This window comes from Stigmatopora argus, chromosome 4 (assembly GCF_051989625.1).
Source record: "Stigmatopora argus isolate UIUO_Sarg chromosome 4, RoL_Sarg_1.0, whole genome shotgun sequence".
NCBI lineage: Eukaryota > Metazoa > Chordata > Actinopteri > Syngnathiformes > Syngnathidae > Stigmatopora > Stigmatopora argus.
Window position 1 is genome coordinate 3,936,753 of NC_135390.1, and position 18,058 is coordinate 3,954,810.

At 40.4% G+C, this 18,058-nt stretch overlaps 1 protein-coding gene across 2 annotated transcripts; it reads left to right on the plus strand.

Annotated features, from left to right (window-relative positions):
- The first annotated feature begins 3,204 nt into the window (after positions 1-3,204).
- On the plus strand, positions 3,205-17,285 carry LOC144073569 (protein FAM210A-like). Of its 2 annotated transcripts, none has more exons than XM_077599508.1 (4): positions 3,205-3,367; positions 8,305-8,760; positions 13,014-13,125; positions 16,678-17,285. In XM_077599508.1, the coding sequence occupies exons 2-4, from the start codon at positions 8,333-8,335 to the stop codon at positions 16,957-16,959; spliced, it is 822 nt and encodes a 273-aa protein (XP_077455634.1). In that variant the 5' UTR covers positions 3,205-3,367; positions 8,305-8,332; the 3' UTR covers positions 16,960-17,285. The 2 variants fall into 2 exon arrangements, with proteins under 2 accessions (XP_077455634.1, XP_077455635.1); XM_077599509.1 differs by having other exon boundaries at positions 3,206-3,335.
- The last annotated feature ends 773 nt before the right edge of the window (positions 17,286-18,058 follow it).

Consider the following 18,058-nt stretch of genomic DNA (forward strand, 5'->3'; position numbering starts at 1 on the left):
GAAAAACAGACTAGATAGGGTCTCTCAAGGACCGGCCTTGGCCGTGACCGGACGTTTGGTCGCCAGACTTTTGGTCGCCGGACGTTTGGTCGCCCGGACCCAAACAACCGGCGACCAAACGTCCGGCGACCAAACGTCCGGCGACCAAAAGTCCGGCGACCAAAAGTCCGGCGACAAAACAAGGTAAAACAACACGGTCTACGCATCAATCAAAGCCAACAATGGCCCTGAGCAGTTTCACTGAGCGGACATGTGAGTCTATGAGTTTGTATGTACATGAGTTGTCCCCTTAGGAAGGGACGTCATCAGGGTCTTAACAAGTTCTCCAACAAAACACAATAAAAGTACGGACATTTTGAGCTGTTCTTTAGCCTAATAATTAATAGGGCATTAAGTATGACTAAATAATAATTTGTAGTTTGTATTTAGGGAATTTGAGCAACAATTTTAAATAGTAATTATCAATAACCTTCCGGGCGACCAAACGTCCGGCGACCAAAAGTCCGGCGACCAAAAGTCCGGCGACCAAAAGTCCGGCGACCAAAAGTCCGGCGAACAAAAGTCCGGCGAACAAAAGTCCGGCGACCAAAAGTCCGGCGACCAAAAGTCCGGCGACCAAAAGTCCGGCGACCAAAAGTCCGGCGACCAAAAGTCAGGCGACCAAAAGTCCGGCGACCAAACGGCCGAGTACCGGCCTTGGCCGCCCCTGCGATAGAGGCTAGCTATGTAATCGATTCCGAATTGATTGCTGAAGTCGCACAATACAAACCATTCGTCAGAACTTTTAACTCGGATGATTCACAATGCACTCGTGTTAACTAATTCTTCCGGTTTACTCTGCAGTTCAATCAAGATGGCCAAAGCCGTAGCGAAGGTGTGAATTTCTATGCATTTAAATTGGAAATTTGGTACTTTTCCAAAATGGTTGCTTTAAAAAAAAAGTAATTTTGGGGGGGGGATTTTCGGAGTTTAGGGAGGTTGTCCGGAGTCCCGGAGTTTGCGTTGCATTTCCGGAGAAACTCCTGAAATTCCGGAGTAGTTGGCAGCCCTGCCATTTAGAGAGGAACTGTAATTCTTTTGATCAAGGGAATCCCAGCAGAAAAAGTTGTGTTCAAGAATTTGAAAAATGAGAGAATATTGTTTGTCTGCTCTAGTAGAGGAAAACTGATGAAGGCCAATATTTTCAGGTGGTGGGCAAAAATGGCAGCATGTTTAAACGCGACAAGGGTTTTAGCCAATCGAATGATAGTATTTGAGATAGTTTGTCTTGTTTTTGACATCAGATATGCCTAAAATTGCAATGGGAATATTGTCTACAGGCAAGACATCAAATATTTAGTTGCAGATGCACTGAATTTGCTCAAATAAAAAACATGAAAAGAAGAATGTTGTGTATTTTTCCTATAGTACACGGCATTTCATTTCGCCCAATCTAAGGCTTTGTCTGCGTCCACAATGGAAACAAAGAAAACTAAGCTGACAATAAAAAAAAGTGTTGTCGCTTTAATAAGTGTACACCCATTTATGTTTGCTCGATTTTATCAGCGTTTAAATGCCACTAACCTTGACTGCTATTGTTTTGCAGAAACATCCGGATATTTGTCATTGGTGAGTAACGTTGTCTAATATAATTACCGGTGTATAAGTATGATAAACGATTTTTCTCAGCAAAAATACCATGATCGCTTGCACTGATTCCACTGCTAATAAAGACGCTAAATCCAATGGTCATTTCAGCTCAGATCAAACTATTAATCTGCAACCCGCAGCAGCTCTCGCATCCAATACATGGGTTCATTGCTCAAACTAAGGAACTTTGCCATTTTAATTTGCCACACGGCCCAAAATATATAAGAGCCCATAACCTTCTCTGGTGGCCTGATAGTCCATAAATTACCTAGTAAAGAACTTGGGTGTATCTGACTTCATATTTGTTCAAAAAACACTGACAACTTGATGTTTTCAAGGGGGTGCTGGAGCCTATCCCAGCTGACTTTGGGCCAGAGGCGGGGGACACTCTGAATTGGTGGCCAGCCAATCGCAGGGCACAAGGAGACAAACACGCTCACACTCACACCTAGGGGCAATTTAGAGTGTCCAATCCGCCTACCATGCATGTCTTTGGAATGTGGGAGGAAATCGGAGTATCAGGAGAAAACCCTGGCCTGGGGAGACAAATACTTATTCAAAAACCATGGAACTCATCCTGGACTTCATACGGAACAAGCCCGTTTCACTCTGCTGACCTAACTTGGACTACTTATTTATCTCATCTCATTTTCTGAACCGCTTTATCCTCATTAGGGTTCCGGGGGGTGCTGTAGCCTATCCCAGCTGACTCCAGGCCAGAGGCGGGGGGCACACCCTGAATCGGTAGCCAGCCGATCACAGGGCACAACGAGACGGACAACCATGCACACGCACACCCATACCTAGGGGCAATTTAGAGTGTCCAATCAGCCTACCATGCATGTTTTTGGAATGTGGGAGGAAAACGGAGTACCCGGAGGAAACCCACGCAGAACATGCAAACTACCGTTCTGGATTTGAACCCAGGACCCTAGAGCTGTGAGGCCAACGCGCTAACCACTCGCCCCACCAGGCCGCCCACACTACTTATTTATTGATTATTTATTTGCCTGCCTGTTATTTGTGCACTATGTTGTGAAAGCTTTAAATCTCATTATGATTGTATAATGACAACAAAAGCATTCAATTCAATTCAATTTAAGATGCAAACTCCACACAGGAGGACCGACCTGGATTTGAACCCAGGTCCCCCAATGTGGGTCCGACGCTCTAACCACTCATCCGCAGGACCTCCCACGCATTAACCTGAGCCTCTAAAAAATGACTATGGATTGAAAGTCCTCCTGCCCCTGAAAACAATCAAACAAACAAACAAACAAAAAACAAACAAACACTAGATCAATACCGCCATCTAGCGGGGAGAGTCAATTATAATTCCGTTGCATGTAATTCAACACAACTATATGTACAACTAAAGTCTGCTAAGCTATTCTTACAGATCTGGTCAATAAGGTACCACATCACCTAAATAAGTCCCGAAACACAGTGCCCCTAAAATTAATATAATGTGTATAATGTGAATATGTCGGCACGAATTCACGGCCGCATTGACGAGCAAATTAGCACAAAATCATGGGTTTTGGAGGCCTAAAAGAACAACAGTTCCCATGATGCATTGCTGGTTGTGTTACGCAGCGGTGCGCCGTTCATTCTCTTCCCTGCTGCCACAGAGAGAAATGTGTTTCTAAATTGGCAGCCGCAGTGCCTCGGCAGGTTGGCATGCCTTCCCGGTTTCAAGATTAGCGGTATTTGTACCCTTCTGCTTATTACGCAAGTCGTAAGTGATCTCCGCTATTTGTTAATTCCCATTAATGGTAGAAAATATTCGTGGTTGGCATGTCCTCCTTTTCAATGCCAGTTAGCGGGTAGCTAAGAGCTAGTCAAAAGCCAAAAGCCAAAGTTGGCAACAATAAGAGATTTTGTCCTATAAGAATAAACGTCCATGTAAGAGTGTCTGTAACAAACACATACGATTGCAAAGTTTTTAAGAAGCTTCCCTTTTTATCGTAGAACTTAAAGGAGCCTTTAACTTCACTTGTCCTCCAAACACGAGTTCACCAATGTCAATTCTTTATCATGTGTAGAGTTAGCAGTACAGTGGTACCTCGTCATACGACCGTTCGTCACACGGAATGCTCGTCTTACGGGGGAAATTTCGATCGAATAATTCGCCCGTGATGCGGTCAAAGTTTCGTCATGCGACCAAGCCAGGTTGCCATGGCATTTTTTTTGGCATATCTTTCGTGTATAACAATATTTACGAGCACCGGATGAGCTATTCAGACCAGGAAACGCACAACGCGCATGCGCGGTGAAAAGAGGGCTTTCTGGGTAATGAAGTATACTCGTGCTCGCAAAATTATCCCCGGCAGCAACTCTATCATAGGCGCCGTTCGATGGGACGCGAACACAGATGCTACAAGCTAAAAGGAGCCGCTAGCCAGCGCCCTGTAGCTCCCATGAGAAATCCGACTCTGATCGCTGCCGCCTGTGCGACGAGGAAACAGAGTCGTCTGAACACTTATGGCTCCGCTGTCCGGCCTTAATGACCGAACGCTACCATCGCGGCTTGGGCAACTCCCTGGATGAACTTATCCGTGTTCCAGTGGCAGCCCTAGCGCTGCTGAGGGTAATCCTCAGGCGCCTGAGGTGAAAAAGAAGAAGAAGAAGAAGAAGAAGATGAGCAGCGGGGCGATCGCTGATAAGACTGCTTGCTGCTCGTTGGCAAGTGGTCGTGCGTTCTCCGATTGTGAGGACATTTGTGTGCATCATTTTCGGAATATTTTGAAGGGAATAGTACGACAGCAAACAGCCCATCGATAGCGAACGTGAGGGTGGAGTGTTTGTTCTGTTTACGAGTGCGTTGTGTGGAGGGAAAAAAAAAACGAAGCCCCTCTCCCCTCGGCGAAATCCGGCCAATTTTAGTTAGATTAAACACTTTATTTCTATTAAACCACTCGTTATTTATTACTTTGTCAATATATGGCGAATTATAAGAAATAAAACATTTTTTTTCAATCCAATATCCTGTTTCTGGTGTTTTTTTCAGAGAGTTGGAACGAATTAAATTGTTTCCCATTCATTTCAATGGGAAACTTTACCTCGAGTTACGAGTAACTTGTCATACGAGCTCAGTCCCGGAACGGATTAAGCTCGTATCTCGAGGTACCACTGTATTGGGATTTCCGGTTGGAACGTCTGACATAAATTGCTGCGACATATAACAACTGAGTACATATTAAGAGTCGTATGAAAATTTTTGGCCACCCCCGAACATTTTCAAGATTCTCATCTCATTTTCTGAACCGCTTTATCCTCACTAGGGTCGTGGGGGGTGCTGGAGCCTATCCCAGCTGACTCCGGGCCAGAGGCGGAGGACACCCTGAATCGGTGGCCAGCCGATCGCAGGGCACAAGGAGACGGACAACTATGCACACTCATCCCCATAACTAGGGGCAATTTAGAGTGTCCAATCAGCCTACCATGTATGTCTTTGGAATGTGGGAGGAAACCGGAGTACCCGGCGGAAACCCACACAGGTCAATAGAACATGCAAACTCCACACAGATGAACATGACCTGAATTTGAACCCAGGACCCCAGAGCTGTGAGGCTGACGCGCTAACCACTTGTTCCACCGGGCTGCCCTATTTTCAAGATTTTCGTTAATAAATCATTTGTTGTTTGTATCAGCTATTTCAGTTAAATATATCACATAGCAGGCATACACACTGATATTTGAGCATTTACAGAAAATGTGCAAAGATTACTTAAAAGTAGGCAGCTGCATACATTTGGGCACCCCAACAGAAAATGTACATTAATATTTCTCCTCTTGAAGAAATTACAGCCTCTAAAATGTTTCCTGTAGCATCCAATGAGAGTTGGGATTCTGGATGAATGTATTTTTGACCATTCTTCTTTACAAAACATGCCCAGTTAAGTCAGGTTGATGGTTTATTTTTTAGTATTGTTGACATTTTTTTACGATGATTATTGTTATCATTTTATCGCCGAGGTCTACCTTAAACCTTTTAAAAATATATAAAAGTTTACCAATTTTGTATGATATATGTATTATTTATGCATAAAAGACCAAAAATATTTGAAAAATATTTGAAAAATATTTATTAAACCATTAAAATGACACCACAACACCAAACAAAAAGAAAACCAAAAGTCCAGCTATTCAGGACTGTCAGTCTCCCCTCATTCTCGTCACTAACATACCTCAACATTCGAACTTGATTCGTTACAATACATTAACCAATAATAAATATACCCAAGCCAATAATAAACCCACAATTTCAAATTATGTTAGGCACACTGACAAAACAACTCCATGACGAAGGAGGCCCGGCACAAGAATCAGGAACTCACTGCTAGCCAGAGTTGCCAAGGAGGGTCATATCTTGACTCACTAATTACTCTTTCTTGTCGATGGCTCCTCTGCTAAACAGGCCTGCTTCCACAGCACGCTAACTTTACGCATCATAGAGTCACTGCTTCCTGCTTGTGAATGGAAGGTCAGCAAGGTTTTGAGATTTAGCTAATACAGACGCTCCCCTACTTACGAACATTCAACTTACGAACAACGGTACATACGAACATGTCTGCAAATTGCGTTTAAGTCCAAAAATGTTCGCAAGTCCAATTTTGTATTTCGTGCCTTTTTCGGAGTAGTACTTCTTTCCGCCGCTAATACCGACGCCTGGCGCTGTGAGAGCTCAGCTCACCCAGCATCTACCTTCTTCTTCGTTGCAATGCGGAAGTGCGTGAATGTATCTCCAGTGTGCAAAGAACCTTTTTCATTTGTATCATTAAATATCTCATGCATCCAATATTGAATATGGTTGGTAAAAAGCTAAAGGCTTCTATTGAGGGAGTTGCAAGGAAGAGGCAAGCCGTTTCATTTGAAACGAGTGGCAATAATAACGAAGCTTGATGCGCCTGAGAGTGGTGAGCGTTTCACGGGCATTGAATCGTTCGAGCGTCAGTACCATTTATAAACAGAAAGATCGAGCAGCAGGACCCAAATATTGAACGCTGCACAAAGTTTGCAAATCAATTGAATGATGCTATACAGTGCTATCGCATCATTTATGATGAAAAAAAGAAGAAAACTGCAATCGTCATTAGGTCGCTTCTTTTGGCCAGTTTCTAATACATAAATCTCTCTCTCTACAGTACTGTACATATTCTCTCCATTTTATTAAATGTTTTTTTTTTCAGTACAAACCAATGTGTGTTACTTATACAAGCCTTAAACATACAAATGCACTTATATAAACCTTCAATATACTTATATCGGCCTTAAACATAAATTATAATACAAAATATAGCACTGAATCAACTTACAAACAAATTCAACTTATGAACAATCGCTCGGAACCAATTGCGTTCGTAAGTAGGGGAGCGTCTGTATGAAATCAACTCCAGCACAATTTCCGAGTAAAAGTATCGGATACAGGAAGTCTATTTGTACTGTGCCCATGACTGTAAATACCGTATTTACTCGCATATAAGCCACACCCTGAAAGCTGCTTTGAAATTATTAAATTTTACAATTTCTCGCGTATAAGCCGCCCCTTGATTCCCAATTTTCACCTCCATATTCATGGTTTTAATAGGAAGTACAAATGTTACTTTGAAGGGAAAATCTTAAGAAAAATCATCAAAAGTGGTATTTCTGAGATACTGTATGAATCAAAAGCACATTCAGGGTCAATATCATAAAGAAGTTAATAGGCCTGTCTTTCTAAATGCAAAATATCAAATTATTCAATTTTAAAAAAGAAATAAGTCTATCTTGTTGAGAACCTGATGCTTTCTAAATTTCAGAAATTACAATTTTCTTATCACAAGTTTAAGATGTGGCAGCCATATTGCTTCTAATGTCAAAATATCTCAATTCTTTCAATGGTTCATATTACCCCAATAGTAGTCACTTTTGAACAAGAAATAAAACGGAAAAAAATCTAGATGGAATTTTGTTTTAATTCAAAATCAAGGCTATTCGCGTCTGGTGAAAAAAATGTAGACGGCAGCGCCCCAACCTCACTAAAATGGCCGTGCCTCGAGCGAGCAGTGACGGGAAGGTTTTGCCTTTTATGCCAGATGTTTTTTTTCATGAATTTCATTCATAGACGTCACAATAAATTTTGTTTAGCGTTTTATCTGTTTATCTTTTCTCTATTTTGAAATGAATTACCGTATCGGCATTCGCTTGCGTCGTGACGTCACGGCACACGCATGGATGCCATCTTCAAGTGACGTCATTGTGTCAGGGCATCAAATTGCAGGTTTTTTTGCAAGTCGTGTTTTTATGGGCATAGTAGTGTTTTTAAGCATAGTATTTTTTCAATGAAGGTAAAAAAATGTAAAACAAAATTTGATTTCAGTTTTGTGTAAAGTTACATTAAACGTATGTTTGAGTGTGTCTGTATATATTAATCCAAGTTAATTTAAATTTGTATGTTCGGTTATCAGTGCCTTGTTGTGGATAGTCCCCCCGAACCCCCCCCGCCTTGAGACAGACAGACAACCTCTATTGTCAACACTGGTGTCGTACAATATATTATATATTGCCTCATTTGACTTAAATCTACGCCATTGTAAATTTAGCCACTGTGTTGAATAATACTAAAAGTTTCTGAGTCCTAAACACGATTCTGACATTATTTAAAGTAACACTGATTTCCCTTTTCATTTACAGTGTACGACGACGATAAAAAGGAAGAAAAATGATGTTAATGCAGCGTGTCATAGCTCATGGCAATCTGCAAAGGATGGCAGTGGGGAGTCGATTACTGCTGGGTGTCGCTGTCCATGACCCACCACAATCATTTTGCAGGTGTGCCCTCCACCTGCCCCCGCCACACCTATCAGGCTGGCACAGGTTTTCGACGTCATCCAGTGTGGCTGCCCCCCAACCCCAACACCATCCCCCGAGTGACAAAACACCAATTTCCTCACCTCAGACAACAGCAGATCATCAAGAAAGAGATAGGGCCAGCGTTGAAGAGGTGGAGGTGGACCCTCTGCAAGACAGGTCCATTGGTCTTGTTCAGAGATTTAAGAAGACTTTTAAACAGTACGGAAAAGTGATGATTCCTGTGCATCTCCTTACGTCATCATTTTGGTTTGGAACATTCTACTATGCTGCTATGAAGTGAGTGACTTCATTTTTTGTTCTTTAACAGTGTGAAAATTAGACCCAGGCTAAACCAAAAAGCAAATGATCTTGATTGAATAAAACGAGTGTCAAAAAGTCAAACAAAGCTCTGGATTCAATATTCAAAATTAGTCCAAAGGTTAGTTCCCTCTATCACGGTCATCTTGATAATTTTAAGTAAATCTCCTAGTTTCTTAGATGTGTTTCTATTACTATTCAAAGTAAGCAAAGTACATACTATAATCTTGTTGATTTTATTTGTTGTCATAAGAAATATCAGATACACCTCAATTTAACAGCCAATGGGCTCGACACATGGGATACCATGGCAAAAAGCAAAAGTCGCCTTTGCGCTGAATGAAACCCAAGACACGGTTCTATGGGACTGCAACGGCAAGCGACACCAACACGCACCGCGGTCTGCCCATCATCGTCTCTGACTGGCTATGAATTCGGAGGAAATTTTGAAATTTTTGATATCTTTCCTCATTAAATCCATGTGGAGATAGAAGCTTGCAGTCATCAAATTGTTATTTCAGTTGGTGAACCTACATCAGTTAAAAAAAGTTGTGGGAAAATGTAGTGTAGCTAAAAAAAACAGACAGCTATCAAAATTTCACATTCTCTTTTCATTAAAAAATACAACCCTTCAACTATTTTTATTTTTATACTGCTTTTAACCTTTTGTATTTGGCAACAAGTGCTCTTCACATGAACATATGCACACTTCTTTGATTAAAATAAAATCACGATAACAATCAGATCTTTTACTTTCAAACTTCTGTGAATACCGTATTTTCTCACATATACGTGGTATTTGTTGCTAGAAATGGTCACTGAATCAAGCGTACGGCTTATATGCACTACACAATATACACTATATTTAGTGTAAAAAACGTTCAAAATAATGTCAAAATTCAGGCTGTACAGTACTTAAAGTATTTACATTTTTTTATTTTTAGATAATATTAAGATGTTAATACATTACAGTCTTCATACACTTGTTGATAATTGTTCTTGGGTGCTTTTTTGTAAAGGAACGAAAACGTAATAATAGGGGTGATCCTACTTGGCGGTTTTTAAATTATTGCATCCATGTCTGGTCTACATTATCCGCGATATTCGAGGGATTACTGTATTTCCCATTTTCTCAAATTGCTTTGCATGTGAGTCTGTATGCCAACAAGCACAAAATTGCACATGCACCATTGTTGTGTGGCACTTGGCCGCAAAAGGGTAGAAAATGAACTTAACGCGAGTGTCGTCGCCTCACGTGTTGACCCCATAATAAGGGATTGGCAAATTTAATATAAAAATATTGTAAACAAATGTAAATGTATTTTAAAATGATATCAAAGTCTTGATCTTACCTTCAGATGGAGTTGCGATGGTCTAATATCCTCGTGAAAGTGCCGTTATTATAGAGCTGTGTTCTCCGAACTTTTTTTTCCCCCTATACTAGTTTCATCGGAAAATATATTAAAATATGCTAAATGTAGTTGTTGATATTAGCAATTACAGTGGTACCTCTACATACAATCCTAATTCGTTCCGGGACTGAGCTCGTATGTCGATCTTCTCGTAACTCGAGCGAACGTTTCCCATTGAAATGAACTAAAAACAAATTAATTCGCTCCAACCCTCTAAAAAACACCAAAAACAGGATATTGGATTGGAAAAAATGTTTTATTTCTTCTAATTCGCCATCTATTAACAAAGTAACACATAATTAATGGTTTGATAGTAATAAAATGTGTTTAATAGAAGTAAAATTAGACGCATTTTGCCCTCTTTTTGCCCGCGCATGCGCGTTGTGCGTTTTCTGGTCTATGTGTAGGAGAAACTCGTTTGAAGACATCGTTCAGTGCTCGTAGATATCTGTTATACACGAAAGAGAAGCGGCAAAGAAAGACAGTGCGCTACAATGATAAACAGCCTCTCATGTCATGGCCACCTGGCTTTCTCGCGTGTGTGGTCGATTGGTCGCCGGTCTTTTTGTCGCCCCGACCGCGACAACGGGCGACCCAAAGACCGGCGACCAAAAGACTGATGACCAAAAGACCGGCGACAAAACAAGGTAAAACAACACGGTCTACGCATCAATAAAAGCCAACAAGGGCCATGAGCAGTTTCACTGAGCCGACGTGTGAGTGTATAAGAGTTTGTATGTACATGCGTTGTCCCTTTAAGAAGCTACGTCAGTCAGGGTCTTAACAAGTTCTCCAACAAAAAACAAAAGTCAGGGCAATTTGGAGCTTTTCTTTAGCCTAATAATTAATACTGCATTAAGTATGACTAAATAGTAATTCGCAGTTTGTATTTAGGGAATTTGAGCAACAATTTAAATGGTAATTATCACTTACCTTCCGGGCGACCAAAAGACCGGCGACCAATCGACCGTGTACCCTTTCTCGCATCTCGAAATTTTCCTCGTATCTCGAGCATCTCGTGGGTAGAGCTGCTCGTATGTAGAGGTACCACTATAGTTAACATACTGTCTAGTCTTGCATGTTTCACGATAGACTATTGTATCCAGGCTTCGGGGAAAAAATCTATATGATAACATAAATTTATTTGAAAATGAATGGTATTGAGGTCATGCGAGAGAAAGTTTCTACTAGCTAAAAGAATTTGTGGGCAAAAGATTTTGGACTTTAAAAAAACTGCTGGCAAAAAAAAAAATCTGAACTCACAGGAACATTTTGTGTCTTCCGATGAACGTTTTCAGCTTGAGTCGCTCTCGAGCAGTGCTTTGACTTCCTCTCTTGGCATGCCAGCTTCACGGCCTTATCTACAGTGTAAATCCCTCATAATCCTGATTCACTTTTTATTCTCGTGGTTACCACTCACTTGAATATTGTTACTGTTTTCCAATTGTTCGCTTCTTCTTTCTTTATATAACGCACGGTAGATTAATTTCTGCTGTAATGGCGTGCTACATGGGCATACTTATTGCCTGCCTGTAGCATATTTAGCAACGTCACTTTTTCGGTCACTGTCATCATGTCTAGTTTTGGGGGTTCTATGATAAAATTTCGCTTCTTCTGCGATGATTTGGGTGTCACTCAGCGAAGCAACGGTGCCTTGTCCTCCGCCATTTTTTCCTGTCTTACGCTGGCGAGTTTCAGTGTGAATTTTGTCACTTATGAAGATTTTTGATTTGGGTACTTACATTTTTTTTTAAAAGCGATGCACTGAAGCCACGAATGTTGAAGCCACGAAGTGGTGAGGGATGATAGTAGTGGGAGAGGTGGAGCTGAAGTCATTTCATGTTAATTGTTGAGCTAAATGGTTAACCATTACATCTTAGTCTTACATACAGTAATACTTTGAGATATGAGCTTAATGCGTTCTGGGACCAAGCTCATATGTCAATTCACTCGTAGCTCAAATCAATTTTTCCCCATATAGAATAACTAAATACAAATTAATCTGTTCCCACCCTCTGGAAAAACACCTAAAAATAGAAATATTACAATGAAAAACATGTTTTTAATTGTTCTAATTCACCACCTACGCACACAAAATAACAAATACCTATCTAGTATGATCTGCAATAAAATATGACATTATAATGTACAGTACTTTAGGGAGTTCTTACCTTCGAGACAGACTGTAGCGGCTAACGGCGGTATGTGGGGCGGAGGAGGAGACTTGACAGCAACACGTTTGGTTCGCTACACTTTTGTGACACTACGTAACATAACATAAACTTTTAATTTAACTTAGATTAACTTAGTTTATTATACACACACTTTAAAATAAGTTTTAATCTTGTGTTGGCGAGCCAGCTCAGTCACGCATACACCAGTCTCAGGTTTTTCTATTATTTCATGCTTAATATCGATTGTCATCATATGCTTTTTCTTCTCATTACCCTTAATTGCACCGCTTGCTTTGGACCCATTGTTTTTTCACTTAATTCTGCACTGATTAATGCAAAAAAAGCGTAAAAAATGCAAACTGTACAGCCGATCTTCGAGATATCTATACGTGAGGGAGATGCGCCGAGAAAGACAGAGGGATGCTGTTCTCATACGCAGCTTCTCACATACTCGGCCACCTGGCGGCCAGATCGGGAAACATTTCATATGCTCGTATCTCAGGGCAAATATTTGCTCGTATCTCAAATTTCTCGTATTTTGGGACAATCGTATATCAAGGTATTACCATATTGTTTTTGAAAACATATTGACAAGGATTCTGCGGGACGTTGAAATAACAAATAAATGTTATTTGTGTTTTTTCAGAGGTATAAATGTGGTACAATTCCTGGAGATGGTCGGTGTGCCAGAATCACTCCTTGGATTATTGAGAGAATCCTCAAGTGGTTACGCTCTGACTGCTTACGCCATGTACAAAGTAATTTGGGCCACTTCTTTATTTAGTAATAATTGTAATGACTGAAGTCAATATTAGAGAACTTGATTTGACATGCAGATGTTCCAATAATGTTTAGGATTTACCGTATTTTGTCTCATATACGCATATAAAAAGATGTCTGAATCAAGCGCACGGCTTATATTCACACAAATTAGACTTGACATACACGAATCTGCAAGGTGAGAAAAACTAAACGCCAAAACGCAAGACAATGCGGCCAATACGGTCATTTATTTCAAAATAGAGAAAACATAAACAGATAAAACGCTAAACAAAATTTATTTTGAAGTCTATGAATGAAATTCAAGAAAAACAACGTGTCTTGCATAAAACATGAAAAAAGTCACTTACTTGTGCCTGCCATTGCTCGCTCAGGGTGCCGCATCTTACCGTAGTTAAACGTCCTCTGACTGGCCAGGCGCGAGTAGCCTTGTATATATGTTTACCATGTCCGCATATCCCAATAGTTGTTAAGGCTGATTGAAGGTCTTGTGGTCGATCATTACAATATCAGCCTTGATAAATGCGTAATGTGTATCTCATGCTGTTATTGCATCCAGACTCGGACACACTTCCTGGTTGTACTTTTAACGTGACTTGCTTTTTGCATTTGTCTACATGCAGGCAACAACTTTTTGGAATGTGCAATCCAGCAGACGATCCTTTCGATTCGTACAGTATCTCAGAAATACCACGTGCGATGATTTTTCTTAAGATTTTCCCTTCAAAGCAACACATTTGTACTCCCTATTAAAACTATATGGAGGTGAAAATTATGAATCAGTTGAGCGTCTTACACGAGAGAAATTGTAATATTCAACGATTTTAAGGCAATTTTAAGGGTACAGTTTATACGCGGAGGCAGCTAATATGTGAGAAAATACAGTAATTCATTTTTTTTTTTAAATGTGCTTCTGGTTGACATTTTTCTCGGTGAGCCAAGTGCTGATATAAATGTTCAATTTATATGGTCAATATATTCTTGAAACAATACATTGACAGTTTTTCTTTAAACTATGTAGCACCAATACTAAAAAAAATAAACTCAATAAAAAATCTATCTACAGATCATCAACTTTACACATTACAAGTCATGCACTTGCAACAACTTTCTTGGTCATCAGGTGCCATTAGCCTACATGATGACAAATTCAAAGTTTATTAAAACAGAAGTTAGTATCTCCACAATTTGATCAATGGCAGAAGCAACAATGAGGTGCATGTTGTCACCTGCAGTACAATAGTGTGTGCCACTCATTCCTCCAACTTGATTTTACGCCATGCGCTTGAATACACTGAGTACACCTGCAAATAGTTGACAAAAATAATTGATAATCAAATTCTTTTGCAAAAAAATTAACTATCGATTTGTTGTTGCAGCCTTCGTGTCTGTGCAGAACTGTTTTGTACCAAAATGAAATAGATTAGGCTAAACAAAAACAGGTTTTCTTCACAGCACTATGTATATGAAGTTTGTCCGAATAATTACAAAGGTCGCTTTTTCACGACGGCAGCTCAGTAGCGCGAGTGGTTAGCGCATCAGCCTCACAGCTCTGGGGTCCTGGGTTCAAATCCAGGTCACGTCCACCTGTGTGGAGTTTGCATGTTCTCCCTGGGCCTGCGTGGGTTTCCTCCCACATTCCATAAACATGCATGGTAGACTGTTTGGACACTCTAAATTTCCCTTAGGTAGGAGTGTGAGCGTGCATGGTTGTCCATCTCGTTGTGCCCTGCGATCGGCTGGCCACCAATTCAGTGTATCCCCTGCCTCCGGCTTGAAGTCAGCTGGGATAAGCTCCAGCACCCCCGCCACCCTAATGAGGATAAATCGGTTCAGAAAATGAGATGAGCGATGAAACTTTTTCACGAGCACATAAGGCATGATTGCGTTTGAAGGGCTCGCCAACACGTTTTTGTAAACAGGCGGCTCACCAAAACAAGTACCAATACATTGTTGTTTATTTTCACACAAGATGGATGTGCAGGCACTTTGTAGACACAAAATATATACATTCATGTGCACTGTATCAAAATTACCGCGTTTACTCTCATTTAAGCTGCAACCGCGTTTAAGCCGCACCCTTAAAATTGCCTTAAAATTGTTGAATTTTACAATTTCTCGTGTATAAACTGCCCCGATTCACAATTTTCACTTCCATATTCATGGTTTTAATAAGGAGTATAAATGTGTTACTTCTAAGGGAAATCTTAAGAAAAATCATGCGTGGTATTTCTGAGATTCTGTATGAATCAGAAGCACATTATTAGGGCCAATATAAGGAAGTTAATATGCCTGCCTTTGTAAATGCAAAATATCAAATTATTCAGTTTGAAAAAAGAGTCTTATCTTCATGAGAACCTGATGCTTTGTAATGACAAAAATTCCAATTTTCATACCAGAAGTTTAAGATGTTGTGGCGGCCAAATTGCTTCTAATGTCGAAATACCTCTTTTTTTTAGGGTTCATATTACTGCAATAGTTGTCAATTTCGAACAAGAAATAAAAAGAAAAATAAAACAAAGGGGATATTTGTTTTATTTCATAATCACAAATGTACAATCATTTCGTTTCAAAAAGGAAGTGGCGTAAGCACAACCAGGGACTGTGTCCGTAGCGGTATAGTGTTCACCAAGTCTCTGGGTGCAATAATAGCATGGTAATGTGTTACTTTGAAGGGAAAATCTTAAGAAAAATCATCGCACATGGTATTTCTGAGATACTGTATGAATCGAAAGGATCGTCTGCTGGATTGCACATTCCAAAAAGTTGTTGCCTGCATGTAGACAAATTCAAAAAGGAAGTCACGTGAAAAGTACAACCTTGAAGTGTGTCCGAATCTCTGGATGCAATAATAGCATGAGATGCACATTATGCAGGCATCAAGGCTGATATTTCAACGATCAACCGCAAGACCTTCGATCAGCCTTAACAACTATTGGGATGTGCTGACATGGTAAAACCTACGACTACATCTATCAAGGCTACTCGCGTCTGGCCAGTCAGAGCACGTTTAACTAGGTAAGACGGCAGCGCCCTCGGTAAGATGGCGGCGCCCTGAGCGAACAGTCACAGGCAGAAGTGAGTTTTTTCATGTTTTATGCACAATGTTTTTTTTATCTTGAATTTCATTCATAGACGTCAAAATAAATTTTGTGTAGCGTTTTATCTGTTTATCTTTTCTATATTTTGAAATAAATGACCATATCGGACGCATTGTCTTGGCGTTATGGGGTTTCGTCTTGGTCACATTGCAGTTTCGTGCATGTCATCTTTTTATTTGCATATAAGCCGTACCCTCGATTCAGTCATTTTTTTTGTCTGACAAATGCGGCTTATATGCGAGTGAATACGGTAGCCTAATATAGTGAGAAATTGCTTGGTTAGTACTTATTTGGTAGGCAGACCGTATCTCTATACTTTGATTAGAATTAAAAGGCCAAAGCTTTCTCATTTTGTTTTTTAACTTTCAAATCCTATAGGACTCAGCAAAAATGTGCTGCTAATATTTATCTACTTTTGTCCTATTCCAGATTGCCACCCCTGCTAGATATGCGTTGACTCTGGGTGGCACTTCCTTGTCTGTTCAGTACCTCCGAAAGCACGGCTACTTATCCACACCGCCGCCCGTCAAAGAGTACATCCAGGACAAAATGGAGGAGACAAAAGAGAGGTTTTCGGAAAAAATGGAAGAAACAAAAGAACGCTTCTCAGAAAAAATGGAAGAGACTAAGGACAAGCTGTCAGAGAAACTGCAGGAAACCAAAGACCGGGTATCTGAGGGGAAAGCATTTTTTAGGAAGAAAAATGATTAGGATAGATTGCAGGTGGTGCCTCTATAAATGAGCAAATTAAAGTAATCATTGACTTGGGGCCACCACTGAGACAGGCAGAAAATGAGCAAGAAGCAAATATCTTAAAATGTCACTTCTTACGGCCTGCCCTTTCTATGTCGTCGACATCAAAGTCCAATTTATGTGCTAGATGTGCCACGTGGTAAAGCTATGGTGTTATTGTGGATGAGACAGCAAATCCTGGCTTCCTTCTGCCCATTTTTTCTGACCTTCCAGTAGTTTGGGCAATTTGCTGTTCAACTCTTTGCAAGGTATGAGAAGTTAATAAAGATATGACACCCTGGGAATGACATGAAAACACTTCTTGTTGTTGTTAAGCGATCACTTCTAGCAGCCTATGCACTACCCCTCGCAGCCTTTCTAAAGGCTTGATCTCACCTTGTGTCTTTTGTAATGAAGTAGTTTTTGTAACTAACTGATTACTACCACTAATTCAATGCAATCAGTAAGATTTAGAATGACCGCCAGATAATCACCAACAGTTGAAAAAACCCCAATCCATTTCAGTTATAAATAAAATTGACTGGTGCCTCACCAAGAAGTGTGAAATGCAATGCTTTATTTTGGCTTCATTTTATCTGCGTAATTTTTCACCTGTTTTCTTAAAATAAGCAGATTAAAAAAATCTCACTTATTTTATATCTCAATCTGTGTGGCAATTTAGGATGGTGGTGCAGTGCACTGTTTAGGAAAGGAAAAAGTCAAAGCTTACGAAGCGAAGACGTCCCCGAGTGTTGGACCGGTACCGATGATCAGAATGGGCCTCGTTATGGTGCTAAAATGCCGGCATCAGTATCGGCAAGTGAGAAATAAGAAACGTGCCAATGCTGCACAACAATGTTCAGGATTTAGTTTCCATCTGCCGGTCGTCCTTCACAAGATGGCCAACAACGCCTGTAAAATGAGCTTTGGGGAGTTTTTATTCTGGTAAATGTTGATTGTATTTATGACTTGCTTTTTTGGGTAACTTTTTACAGGTGACTCATTTAACTCATTGGCTGCCATGGAGAGTGGTAGACGTCCAATCCATTTTGACTGAAAGGGACGAAATGACTCATCA